Source organism: Takifugu flavidus, chromosome 18 (assembly GCF_003711565.1).
Source record: "Takifugu flavidus isolate HTHZ2018 chromosome 18, ASM371156v2, whole genome shotgun sequence".
NCBI classification, from domain to species: Eukaryota; Metazoa; Chordata; class Actinopteri; order Tetraodontiformes; family Tetraodontidae; genus Takifugu; species Takifugu flavidus.
The window spans coordinates 1496099-1510356 of NC_079537.1; the positions used below are offsets into that span (position 1 = coordinate 1496099).

A 14258-nucleotide genomic window follows, 5' to 3' on the forward strand; every position below is an offset into this window, starting at 1 on the left:
CTACACTCCATGGTACAGCTTGAAGCACTCAAGGTGCAGTGGTACTTTGCATTTCTCACATGCATAGGTTGTGCGTTTCTCACAATGGCGACATCTCTGGAACCGGTGCATCGTGTTAAGCCAGTGGGAGGCTTTGTCGTATCTTGCCTGATTTTCAACGGTAGCACTCAAAAGAGATCTCCTTCCATGGCTCAGTGGTTTCGTTCCAAACCTTTGCAGAAGAGACTGTGAGACTATCCTTGAGAAGGTGAGCAGGTCGATGGTCCCTCCAATAACATCTCTGTAAAAGAGATGGCCATTTACAAGAGCACTGTTGATAGACCATGCAAAGATGGGCCACCACCACTTCTTTGACCTGATTGCGATATGGTATCGTGAAACCTGTAGGTCGTGAAGGTCTACACCACCCATGTGCTCATTGTATCGGCTGATGCATTTTGGTTGTTGGACGTTGTCAAAGGCACGTCGATGCCTGTTCCATCTCTTGACAGAGGTCTCAGTGTATTTTTCCTCCATGTTTGTTGCCACTGTGACAATGTTGTTGTCTTTCCAACGGACCAGCAGCTTCTCTCCTTGGCACAGAACCTCAGAGGTTCCCCTGGGTAACTTCATGAAGGCATTCCGTGGTGTGAATGGGACATCAAACAGGCGTTTCTGCCTCATGGTTCCAGAGCTCCCATATCCTCTTTTTGTCATCTCATCCATGAGTGAAAGAGTGGTAAAGAGGTTGTCATGGACGAACTTGCAACCTTGAGGCACCTGAGCTTGCTCTGCCAAACCTATGATAACACTGGGTCCCTGACCCAACCCTGTCTCTGGGAGGACAGTGTGTGATCCACAATATGGCTCCATGTGGTACATGTATCCACTGGATGAGGCGAGGCTCCATACCTTGTAACCAAAGCGAATTGGTTTGCCTTTGATGAACTGTTTACATCCATGTTGGCCATAGTATGGGATCATGCTCTCATCCACTGACAGCCATTCATGAAATGGCATGATTTTGTATGAGTGATTGAGCTCAGAGAAGATGGGTCTAACCTTAAAAAATGGGTCATCAGTGATCTTGGTGTTGTCAACCACATGAACTGAGGCCATTATATCATCAAAGCGGTTTCTCCGCATTGCACCTGAAATGCTCTCATTGTGTACATCATTGTCGACTGACCAGTACATGTGTCTTCTTGGGACAGAGCTGTATCCACTTGCAATTAGGATCCCATAGAAGGTTAGGAGCTCATCCATACTTAGATTCAGTTGCTTTCCCTTGGTCTGGGTGGAATAGAGGTTGGACATTTCAACTGTGATCTCTCTCAGGGTGGGTGGATACATCAGTAAGAAAACATCCACTGGGTTGGAGCAGCTTTGTTTTACACATTCTGCAGCATTTGGTCTGTATACTGTGTATTCTGGAATAACAGCAGTGGAAGGCCTCTTGGATCGCTTAAATACTCTATCTTTATTTTTGACCACTTGCAGTTTTGCCTTTGGTTCTTCTGGCTGACTTGGCTGAACCCTTTGGCGCTTAGAGGCCCTTGCGTCTTCTGGCTGGCCCCTCTGGTGCTTAGAGGCCCTTGGGTCTTCTAGCTGGCCTTCATTGTTATGGCAGGAGGAGGTGGAGCTGGAACAAGGGAAGGGGGAAGGGGGTGTGGTGAAGGGGAGGCCATCATTCCAATCATGTTCTGTTTGCATAACCTCTGCATATGCATTCAACAGCATTGCTGGCAAATGACCGGTTTCCCCCTCATAGTCCATGTCAGAACCATCACTGTCACAATCACTGAGTACAGCATCTTTTTCATTTTGAGGGATGATTGCAATGCTGCATGCCTTGTCTGGGAACTCATCTTGATCCAACAAATCAAGAACTTGACTCAAAGTAAATCTAAAAGAAAACACAGCAGAAAGTTTGGTAGTTAGCTAGCTAGTCTTCCTGGGGTCCGTGTGTGTGTGGTGTGCGTGTGTGTGCCTACCTGTAATTGTGTGTGTGCATGCATGTGTGGAAAGTTAGGTAGAATTAGTTAGCTAGCTAGTCATGTGTGTGTGTGTCTGTGTGTACAATTAGGTACAAAGTTAGGTAGCAGCAGAAAGTAAGCTAGAACAGTTAGCCTATGTGTATTAGCATGTAGATACAATGGGTTATCCCACCGGTCACTATTGTTGCCAGTGACATGTTTGTGAGTTCTATGACCACATTAAACAAAGTTGAGTAATTGCAAATGCATATATCAATACTAGACACCTTAATGTGATGTGTACCAAAAATCTATGTCCTATCTTTATGTTAACATATTTTAATAACCTTTTCTGTGGGAGCTTTCTTGCCGCCATCCTCTTCTCTTGGCGCAAACACGAAGTGAACAGCTCTGGTCATGTGACAATTTACAGTAAATGTGCGACACTGCACATATTTCATTGAGACCCTTTATTATTTCAATATCTGCTGGAAATGCATTGATAGATCATTTAGTAACATTTTTATAACCTTAGAAATGAAACATTTTTTTACGGTCACTATTGTGACCGGTGGGATTAAATGGGTTAAAAACACTTCACACATACAAAAACAATGGGCCAGATTCACGAAGCGTTCTTACGAACAAATTTGTTCTTAAGTCCCACTTACGAACAGTTTACGAAGATTGTGGCATTCACCAATTTCTTCTTATCCTGGATTTATTCGTAGGTAAGAACAAATCCTACGAACACTCAGGAGTACTCTTGCGCACATTTCAGTGCCGACATGTTGGCATGGTTGTGTTTTCTTCTCTTGTGCAGTTCAATAAAATTCAATATTACAATGATAATTCTGTCATATTTATTTATTTATTTGTTTATTTCCTATTTTTGGTGATTTACGGAGAATTTTAAAATTACGTAAATGTGCCAATGACTTAACATTAATCAACCAAATTGGAAACCATGCCAAAACTGTCTTTTTATTTGATTTTATCTTGATTTATTTTATTAGGGGATCGAGGATATGCCCTGGCTCCCTGGTTGTTGACACCACTGACCAACCCTCAGACTCCACAGGAGTTTTATTCAATCAGATGCATGCGCGCAGTCGCTCCACCATTGAACGCACCATCGGCATGTTAAAGGGGCGCTGGATGTGTTTGGACACAGAGCCACAACCCCGTGAGGATGTGCGTCCTGACTCAATGATGGGGCCAGACTGCAGGCACGCGGTTCACGTTCGAGCGCGATTAATTGCCCGTTTGTGAATAAAATGCATTATTGTCACAATCCGAGCACAGGTTTTACACGTTTATTTTTTTTTACATTCTTATTTTTTTACATTCTCGTTGATTTCTTTAAGCGTGTTGGCTATAGTCATCAGGGTTGAGGCAATTTTATCAAGCGTGTTAGCCATCCTTTCTTGATTGTTCAACACGGCGTCAGAAATCAGGCGTGGAGAGGCAAGCTTTGGGCATTTGGCTGCTTTCTGCTCTGTCTACAGGGTCCTGCTGCAGTTCCTTTTATGGGCATTAGTGGGCGGTGACTTATGCTAATCGTATGTTAATTAGACTCACCTGGCACGCGCTTTCAACTTAGGAACAGATGGCATTCATCAATCTAAGAACACAGCTGCGAACAATTCTGGGGCTTACGAACGCGTTGATGAATCCGACGTAGGGTTTTCTTAAAAAACTTCTTAAACACAACTTAAGAAAGAATCTAAGAAGATTCTTAAGAACATATTGGTGAATCTGGCCCAATGTTCCCTAAGGGAAGCATGTACAAGGTGAAAAGGATTGGTCCAAGTACAGAACCTTGTGGAACTCCATGGCTAACCCTACTGTATGAGGGGGGAACACCATGGACATGATCAAACTGGTATCTATCAGATAAATATGATCTAAACCAGTGTAGTGCTGTCCCTTTAATCCCAATCATATGTTCCAGTCTATGTAACAGGATGCTGTAATCAACTGTATCAAAAGCAGCACTGAGATTCAGCAGAACCAGCATAAAGACCAGTCCATGATCTGAAGCTATAAGAAGATCATTAGTAACTTTAAGAAGTGTTGTTTCTGTGCTGTGATGAGCTCTAAAGCCTGACTGAAACACCTCAAACAGGCTGTTCCTCTGCAGGTGCTCCAGTAACTGAGTCACCACCACCTTCTCAAGAACTTTAGAGATAAAGGGAAGGTTGGATATCGGCCTTTAATTTGCTAAGACATCAGGATCTAGTGATGGTTTTTTAAGCAACGGCTTAATCACTACCACCTTGTGGGACCGGGGTACATAACCTGTCACTAAAGAACAATTGATCTGGTCCAGGATAGAACTGCCTATCAATGGTAAAACATCCTTCAACAGGTGTGTTGGGATGGGATCTAAAAGACACGTGGTGGACTTGGATTTCTGAATTAGCGATGACGCCTCAGAAAAATATATAGGGCTGAAGGAGTTTAAGGCTCGTTGGAGAACCTGTATGTTTCCACAGTCAGCCCATCTGGTGATGGTCCAGTTGTTGGGATGGCCTGGTTAGCTTTTTCTCTGATAGAACTTTATCAGTGAAGAAGCTCATGAAGTCTTCACCACTAAGGGAAGAAGGGATGCGTGGATCTAAAACACTGTGACTCTTGGTTAATCCCTTCCTTAAACTTAGCTACAGCATTATCTGAAAGACATCTGCTATAGTAAGACTGTGCTCTGAGCATAGAAGAATCCTTAATCATAAATGTAAAAGTGATCAAAGAATGGTGTGACAGGAGTGGGTTCTGAGGGAACACTAACACATGTTCTACCTCAACACCATAAGTCAGAACTAGATCAAGGGTGTGGCTGAAGTTATGAGTTGGCTGGTTTATCAGCTGGACGAAACCAACTGACTCAAGTAATAAAATGAAACCATTTCTAAAGCTGTCATTTACAACGTCTACATGTATATTAAAGTCTCCAATAATAATGACTTTGTCTGTTCTGAGGACCAAGTCAGATAAGAAATCAGAGAACTCAGACAGGAACTCTGAATGTGGCCCAGCAGGGGGCTGATATACAACTACAAACAGAAGTGGCTTTTCTGCCTTCCAGTTCAGAGTCAGGCTTTCAAATTAACTGGAAGCATGTTTTGGTCTAGGATTAATTAATAACTTGGAGTGATAGATTGCTGCCACTCCCCCTCCTCGACCAGTAACACGAGGAATATGATAAGTGGAGTAGATTCATTTAAGCTAACATACTCCTCCTCCTGAAGCCAGGTCTCAGTAAGAGAAAATAAATCAATGTGATGATCCGCTATCAGTTCATCCACTAACAGGGATTTACACAAAAGAGATCTAATATTTAACAGTCCACACTTAATTGTGATATTAGTTTCTCCAACTTGTGCTTTGGTATTAATTTTAATAAGATTATGGTGATTGACCGCTCCCTTGCTCTGTGCTTGGTGAACTTTTAACCATGGAACAGAGACTACCTCTATAGTGTTAAATATATTATTGTTGGTGGATGAGGGTTCTAAGGAAGCAGCAGAGAGGTGTGTAAGACTACAACTCTGCATCCTGGTCTGGACCCTGGATTGTCAGGTCACTTTGAGTCTAATAAAATTAGCCAAATTACTAGAAATGAGAGAGGCACCATGCCGTGTGTAACTCTTAACATAGCATTTCTTTATTTCCTTCTTACAAGGACTGGATATTTTACCATAATTAAACAGATATATTTCAGAGTTTACACCGTTGTCCTGGCCTGGGTTGTTTTCTACCTGATCAACTCTTTTCGTGGAACTCTGCCCTGGGCCACCTGCAACAACCCCTGGAACACAGGTGAGTATGTAACAGAGGTGAAACCTATTCAACATATATTTCAACATAAGTGAATGCAGTGAAATACATCATTCATCCATGTTCTCTAATAGAAGAATGAACTTAGCTGCTCCAAAACATTTCTCACTGATTGGAGACGAAGGCCACGATCCAATTGATGGTTGAAAAATGTTCAAAATTCACAATCAAAAAATACAACAAAAATCCAATATAACTAAAACATAAGACTTAAACATATCGACTTCCATTCAGAAAACTAAGAGTCGTCAACAATCAACAGTACAAATCTGAACAAGTCTTCGGTCTCTGAGTTCTGGGAGTACATGTTACACCATATTAATAATAAGGGCCGAAGTACTGACAAAAGCAGAGCCCATTTCTGTGTCATATAAGCAAACTGTTGCCATTTACAAAGATAGAATTGGTTTCTTTTCCCATAACAGAAGACGTGTGCTGTCCATTTCATCTGGAATATAGGAGTTGGGTACAGTGAGGTGGGAGCTGCTGCTGTGTCTGCTTGCCTGCTGGATAGCCTGTTACTTCTGCATCTGGAAAGGGGTGCAGTCTACTGGAAAGATGAAATCCATAGTTGACCAAGCTGCAGGTCTAAGACAGTCTGGATATGTGTGTCAATTTTCTTCAGACTTTTCAGTTTCTTCCCACTGATCAAAAATATGATCTTTCAGTTAAAAACTCTAAATTAACACAATGGTGTACATAAAATAGTTGTTAAAGAAAGTGGATGCATTGATAGTCTCTAGCACTGCCATGAGAAACAAACATTTTGACCTACGATCAGTAACCCAGACTATATTTGTTCACACCGTGACCACTTCGAATTTTGTTCCCCTCAGTTTTCAGGTAGTGTACCTCACAGCTATATTTCCTTATGTAATGATGGCCATCCTACTGATCAGGGGGTTGACGCTTCCTGGAGCTCTGCAGGGTTTGGTTTACTACCTATATCCAGATGTTTCCCGCCTGGCAGACCTTCAGGTAAAACAGTGCAAGAATTTGTTGTAGCAACATAGCATTCCTTAAAGGATGTCACAAGTATTAATTACAAAGATACACAATGTTTTTTTTACTAGGTATGGATGGATGCCTGCTCTCAGGTCCTTTTTCCTTATGGCGTTTCAGCAGGAACACTAATCACCTTTGGGAGCTACAACAAGCTCAACAACAATTGTTGCAGGTAAGCCATCAAAATCTCAACAAACAGAACAGTTCCTACTATTTTTCCACCCTCTGCCACTCTTTCCTTGATGCTGATTCTGATAAATGTCCACTGTGAGATCTTTATTTTTAGGAGTGTTAAGAAGCAAGATGTTTTCTCTGCACCACAACATCACATGCTCTACCTGCTCTTTAAATGTCCACACATGGAATGTCTCATGCATGTCACTCTGAACAGCAGTTTGTGGTGGAAGAGCAGGTGAAAAGTAGACCTCGTGTTTACGAAAGGTAAGTCGGCCTCAGGCAGCTTCATTTCATTTTCTGCAGGCACAAGTGTAGTTCAGCTCCTCTGCAAAACATGCTTCACATTCAGCAACTTCAGGTTGATCCTGTAGTTGCTGATTACCATACTGTGACAGTGACAACCACCATGTCATTGCCTACGGGATGTTGGGGAAGTTGATTAACTGTTTGATCTCATTTACTAAACTGCAGTGTGCATTTTGATCTAAATTGCCTGTGAGGACCAATAGCATTATGAGATCCCGTAGAAGCGAACCTATTTTATCAGATAGATCTGTTTCATTCTTCATTGGGACAGATAATTAGAGCGTGTCACACGAAAACCTTAACAAATCTTCAGCCAATGAATGGCTCCTCCTTGTTTTTATTACATTTCACCTACACTTGGCTGCCCTGGTCTAAGAACGGTTGCGCAGTTGCAATCTAGAGCTGACACGATAACACCATCATGCAGAGCAAAGCAAAGAGGGAGCAGTGGACGAGGAAAAGGGAATACATCCTGGCATCAGCAGGCCACATAGTCGGCCTGGGTAATGTCTGGAGATTCCCTTACCTGTGCTACAAAAATGGAGGAGGTGAGCAAAGTTTAAAAATTAATCACTTAAGGTAATCTTTTGCCTGCAATGAGAATTAGTTATTGATAGATATGTACAAATAACTAATATACATTGTGGTTGGCTGGCTGGCTGAACTAGTTTTGGTGGCCAAACCTGAAAAGTGTTGTGGTACAAAGAATATACACTAAACAAAAGTGAACAGAGGTAGTTTATCTTTGATTCCACAGTTATAGCTAAAAATTTTCAGCCACAATCAAATGTAGTCGCACTGCTGAATATCATGCGAATGTTTTACTCCATGTTCTGATATTAGTATTATTTGATTTGAAATCTGACCTAGTAAACATTTAAAAATTCATCTGAAAAATCTTCCTTTTTTTAATTAGATTAACAAATGAACTGATAAATTTGACCATGGATGTGTACCCCGTAAAGTGGTCTCATTCTCTGTCCCACTGAAGTTTCTGGTTTCTTGCGTGTCCAGGTGTATTCCTGTTGCCATACTGTTTCTTTGCTGTGCTCTGCGGTGTGCCGCTCTTCTTGCTGGAAACTGTGATTGGTCAGTACACACAAGAGGGGGCTGTCACCTGTTGGACTAAGATTTGCCCACTTTCAGAAGGTAATATCTCCCCCTTCAGTTATAATCATGCAGAAACAGATAGGGTGTGAATAATGCATGTGAATACATGATACAATGACCGAATTGTATTCTGAAGGTGTTGAGATCCTGCCTCAGGTTCAAAAACCTTGAGAAAACATTTTTTAATGCAACTGCTCACACAAATTGCTCCATCCATCCATCCATCCATCCATCCATCCATCCATCCACCATCCATCCATCCAGGGTATTTCCTGGACCAGTCCCCATCTCCTAACAGGGCTGACATAAAAAGACCCACCATCTGTCTCACTGTCATTCACACCTGATGATCAACTACATTCTGTCACAGCTGCGGGCAATCATGCCTGTGAGCCGCCTCGCCCCGCACACCTGTTGTGCATCAGGACTCTAATGAGCACTCTTCTTAATCCCGGAGGCACACCTGCTCCCTGCCAGATCGTTATTTGTCCCTGATGACTTTCCCGCGTATTCCTGTTTGCCTGCCTGCCCGGTTCTGATCTTGCCTGTTCCTGACCATTCTGTTTAGTCTGCTCCCCGGTAAACTCTGTCTGCCTTCTGCCCGATCTCGACCTTGCTTGTCCCCGACTATTCTGTTCTGCTCGCTCCCCGGTGAATCCTCTCTGTTGTCTGTGTCCGACAATAAAGCGGTGTTCAGCCAGACTCGTGTGTCGCATTTGGGTTCTTATCTGGTTCCTGACAACATTCCTTTGCACTGTGGGAGGAAGCCAGACTAACCAGATCATACCCAACACTAATAAGGGGAGGGAGGGGAAATATGCAACCCCCACACTGTAACGCTCCTGGCCCCCAGGGAATTCTCACCCAGAAACTTCTTGCCATGAGGTGACAGCACTCTGCTGCAACTGGTTGCCTCGTAAACACAAGCATACCAGTACTAAAATCTCATCTCATAATCTCGGACAAAGGGATATCAGTCATAGAATAAATGTTCCAAGGCTTTAAGTAAATTTAGCAATCACAAATGGGTGTATGTAAATAACTTGTTTTGTTCAGGTCCACTTGTAACTTTGATTTCAAGTGAAATCTAAGATTCAGTTTGCAAGAATCAACTCAGAGCTTAAACTCAGTTTCTGCTTTGTTTTCCTCAAGGTACCGGCTATTTTATCTTAATAATCCAGCTTTACTCTAGAGTGTATACTGTTGTCCTGGCCTGGGCCCTGCTGTACATCATCTACTGTTTCAGAGACCCTCTCCCTTGGGCCACCTGCAGCAGTCCTTGGAACACAGGTCAGGGTGAAGGATTTGTAGCACGTTAAATGTGTGTTTTTACAAATGAAATCACAAAGTTGTAAATGGCTACTTTATATTCGCCTTCCCACAGACAGATGTGTCGACCTGTCCTCCGTAAATCTGACTACTCTGCAGAGGGAAAACCTGACAGTAAACGTCACATCTGGAAATCTAACCAAGTCTGCAACCATTGAGTTCTGGGAGTGAGTCTACATCAGCACATGGATCTGACGGGACATGATTATGTGTCTAAAGTGACTGTGGAATCTTGTCATGTAGGAGAGGATTGCTGTCCATGTCAGGGGGAATAGAGGAGTTGGGCAAAGTAAAGTGGGAGTTGCTGCTGTGTCTGCTTTCCTGCTGGATGGGCTGTTACTTCTGCATCTGGAAAGGGGTTCGATCCACCGGAAAGGTGTGTGTGTGTGTGTGTGTGTGTGTGTGTGTGTGTGTGTGTGTGTGTGTGTGTGTGAATATTTACCTGAAAGGCATGAAATCAATAAGCATTTGAATTTTCAGGTAGTGTACTTCACAGCCATATTTCCTTATGTAATGCTGGTCATCCTTCTGATCTGGGGGCTGAGTCTGCCTGGAGCCATGCAAGGTGTGGTTTTCTACCTGTATCCAGATGTGTCTCGACTGGCAGACCTTCAGGTAAGTTATCTTGGACAACAATGGTTTATGATTTTGTTTCCTACTATTTATTTATCTGTCTAATTTCTAGGTGTGGCTGGACGCTTGTTCTCAGGTGCTCTTCTCCTATGGTGTTTCGTCAGGAACTCTAATCACATTTGGGAGCTACAACCAATTAAAAAACAACTGTTGCAGGCAAGAGACCATAAAACAGAATATTCTTAGCTATATCACTCAAGCTACATCATAGCAGTAGGGAAAAGCATAGCATGACAGTTAGCACAACATGAATAGGTGGTGATCTTGTGGACCAGGTTCCTGTATGAAGACATCCTCTCATGTTGTTGTTGGTGGAGTTGGAAGCTATGTCATTTCTACCTATAAAATTACACAGAATTCTTGCTTAGGTTTTTATGAAGACCTCCCATTGGTATAAATGATTATGTGTGTGTTCAGGGACACTGTGTGGTTGTGTTTGCTGAACAGCTGCACCAGTTTTGTTGCTGGATTCACAGTCTTCACAGTTCTGGGCTTCATGGCCCAAAAACAGGACGTTCCCATTGGCATGGTGGTTGACTCAGGTTGGTATATGAAAGCTCAGTTTTATGTTTGTTAGGTGCCAGATCTTCATGCATCGTTAAATGTTCCTGGTTGATTTCCCAGGTCCAGGATTGGCATTCATTGCTTTTCCTCAGGCAGTCACCATGATGCCCCTCCCTCAGTTCTGGGCTGTGTGCTTCTTCCTTATGCTCATGTTTTTGGGGTTGGACACAACGGTGAGTTGAATATATTGTTTGTGGAGGAAGAGATATTTTTGTGTTTTGTTAGTTATTTTGGCATTCCAAAATAATGGGAGGATATAAATTAGAGGTGGGTGGATTGTTTGTACTCTACACTTAAACTTGTTTTGCAGGTTCCTACCTTAAGTGCAATCCAATTGAAGGAAATGTCAAAACAATAATCCCCTTTTTTTTCTTTTTGCATGTTTTTGCCACTGTTGCGCTGCCCGTTGTGGGACAAATAAAGGAATCTGAATCTGAATCACTAATTTTGTTGCTGTTGACTCTTTCATTTTTAACCTTTAGTAATTTTTGGTGTTGGTGAAGGAAAATGTATTGCTCATAAGTTGATCCCCTGCTAACATGGGCTAATGTGTCAGTTTTCAGGTCTGGAGACTATAACATCAGCAGTTATAGACCTTTTCCCAGGACAGATGCGCAGACCCTGGCGTAGAGAAATCTTTCTTGTCATCTTCTGCTCCATGTTGTTCCTTGTACAGATCTTGTTCATCACTGAGGTATTTGGCTTAAGTGGACATAATCCAATGTTAGGCTGAGCAGTTCTTAGTGTTGTTTGGAATTTTAAATCTGATTTGACATTTAAATTGTGGGTATGCCAAACAACTATACCTACATCAGCCTCAAAGGCAGGATGAATAAATAGCAGCTCAACAGGCATCCCAATGGCACTGTTTTGTGATTCACAGGGGGGAGTGTACCTGTTCCAGCTGGTTGATTACTATGCAGCTAATGGAACATGTATCATGTTTGGATCCATCATCCACTGTGTGGCTGTTGGCTGGGCATTTGGTAAGTGATACAATCTTCTTTGGCCGAGTTGCCATAAACTGTTCAGGTGAAAAAATGTTAAAGTTCAAAGGTCAATGACTGTATGTACATCATGTGATGGTGATCCCTGACTTTCTAATCATTACCACTAAATTTCTGTGCAGGAGCTGATAAGATTTGCGATGTGCTTGAAGATATTACAGGACATAGACCCTGGGCTTTTTACAAACTGTGCTGGCGCTACTTTACCCCACTGATCTGCACAGTAAGTACCAAATCACCAAAAGAAGACGATGGTAAATTGGTGTGAGAGCCACAGTCAGCACATGTTTGAATGATGTGTTTTTCCTTCAAGGTTTGCTTCATTTGCTCATTCATAAACTATCAACCTCTGATATCCAGTAATGGTTATGAGTACCCAGCATGGGCCTATTCTCTCGGCTGGGCTATGGCCTTGTCCTCGATAGTTACAATACCTATATATGCCATCGGGAAGCTCTGCCTGACTAAGGGGACCCTCAGACAGGTAGGAAAATCAACACATCAACTACCAAATCTCCAAACTAGAACAAACTGTTGAATCTTTGGCTAATTTTCTTTTCCGGTCCCCTCTGTCCTCAGCGTCTGATGGTCCTGTGGTATCCTGCTGATGGAAACAACCCTAATACAGAACACACTGCAAAGGAAACAGAGCTGCAACATCTCTCAGCCCCCCCATCCTGAAAAATGATGGACCTTTTAAGCACAACTGATGAGAAATAGCACCTGCTAATCGCAGAAGAATATATATATAGTTACAATACAATAATATTAGTTACATACAATACAATAGTTACAATACATTTGTTACAGACAACTTAGTACACAAAGACAGAACCCAAGATGCAGACACGAGGCAAAAATCCCAACGTGAAAAAATGTATTTCCAAAATTCACAACAGTACCATTGTAACCCAAACGTGCCGACTTTGTGAAGTCTGTGAGCGCTCGGTTATCAACGGCAAGGTCGAAACGCTCTGACGCAGATCGGCAGGTGCTGGCTGCTTTAGCCGCAGGTGTGGAGGTGGCCAGTACGAGCCAAAAAACAGATCATCCACTCCCACTAGAGGAAAAACAAAACAAGGAAAGCAGAAAATACAAGCCTGTGACAACAGTAAACCCCATATGTGGTTGCTTTTGTTTCCAAAAGATTTTCATATAGATGTAATATAATAATAATAATAATCATATTACATATTATCTAAACCAAAAGGACTTGTGTTTTTCTTCCATAATTGTCTATAATGTCTTTCTAGAACCTTCCTCAAATTTTAACAATTGGTTCTTGTTGCATCATGCTATTTTCCTATCAAGTCATTTGGCACTGCTACATATTATTCTATTTGTAATGAATTAATAGTTTTGTGCATGTTTTCTATTTTCTGTTATTGAGACTGTTTCTTTACCCTTTCTTTACCACAAGGAAGACAGAGAGTTTTTTACTTTTAACACCACATTTTTTACAATAATAAATAGAATAAAATATATATTGAATAATCACTCAATCATTGTTAAAGGAAGTAGTTTGAGAGTTTTTGCTAAAAAATAAAATCAAATAAAAAAAAAACCTCTCTTCTTCGCCCTCCTGGGCGGTGCCTCCTTCCTTCAGACTCGGGTCCTCTACCAGAGGCCTGGGAGTCTGAGGGTTCTGTGCAGGACCTTGGCTGTTCCTAGGACTGCACTCTTCTGGACAGAGATCTCTGGTGTGGTTCCTGGTATCTGTTGGAGCCATCAACTCAGGTTGGGACCACTGTTGCCTTCATGCCCCACATTCTCTCCATCTCCTCCTTCAGCCCTTGGTACTTCTCCAGCTTCTCGTGTTCCTTCTTTCTTATGTTGCTATCACTCGGGATTGCTACATCTATCACCACCACTGTCTTCTGGTGTTTATCCACCACCACTATGTCAGGCTCATTGGCCACCACCATCTTGACAGTCTGGATCTGGAGGTCCCACAGGATCTTGGCCTGCTTGTTCTCCAGCACTTTTGGGGGTGTCTCCCACCTGGACCCTGGGACCTCCAGTCCATACTCAGTGCAGATGTTCCTGTATACTATGCCAGCCACCTGGTTATGCCGTTCCATGTATGCCTTGCCTGCCAGCATCTTGTACCCTGCTGTGATGTGCTGGACTGTCTCAGGGGCATCTCCACACAGTCTGCACCTGGGGTCTTGTCTGGTATGGTAGACCCTGGCCTCTATTGCTCTGGTGCTCAGGGCCTGTTCTTGTGCGGCCATGAGTAGTGCCTCTGTGCTGTCTTTCAGTCCGGCCTTTGTCAGCCACTGGTATGTTTTCTCGATATCAGCCACTTCCTCAATTTGTCGGTGGTACATTC

At 42.6% G+C, this 14258-nt stretch overlaps 2 protein-coding genes across 2 annotated transcripts; one reads left to right on the forward strand and one right to left on the reverse strand.

Annotated features, from left to right (window-relative positions):
- LOC130515257 (piggyBac transposable element-derived protein 3-like) lies at positions 1 to 1296 on the reverse strand. The gene has a single exon (XM_057015421.1). It carries the CDS (start codon positions 1294 to 1296, stop codon positions 1 to 3), a length of 1296 nt encoding a protein of 431 aa, XP_056871401.1.
- A 6360-nt stretch (positions 1297 to 7656) lies between these two features.
- On the forward strand, positions 7657 to 13347 carry LOC130514376 (sodium- and chloride-dependent GABA transporter 2-like). Its single transcript, XM_057013904.1, has 14 exons — positions 7657 to 7831; positions 8298 to 8432; positions 9546 to 9683; positions 9778 to 9889; positions 9966 to 10098; positions 10203 to 10337; positions 10408 to 10511; positions 10773 to 10897; positions 10980 to 11092; positions 11476 to 11613; positions 11803 to 11905; positions 12049 to 12149; positions 12240 to 12410; positions 12506 to 13347. The coding sequence occupies exons 1-14, from the start codon at positions 7705 to 7707 to the stop codon at positions 12605 to 12607; spliced, it is 1737 nt and encodes a 578-aa protein (XP_056869884.1). The 5' UTR covers positions 7657 to 7704; the 3' UTR covers positions 12608 to 13347.
- The last annotated feature ends 911 nt before the right edge of the window (positions 13348 to 14258 follow it).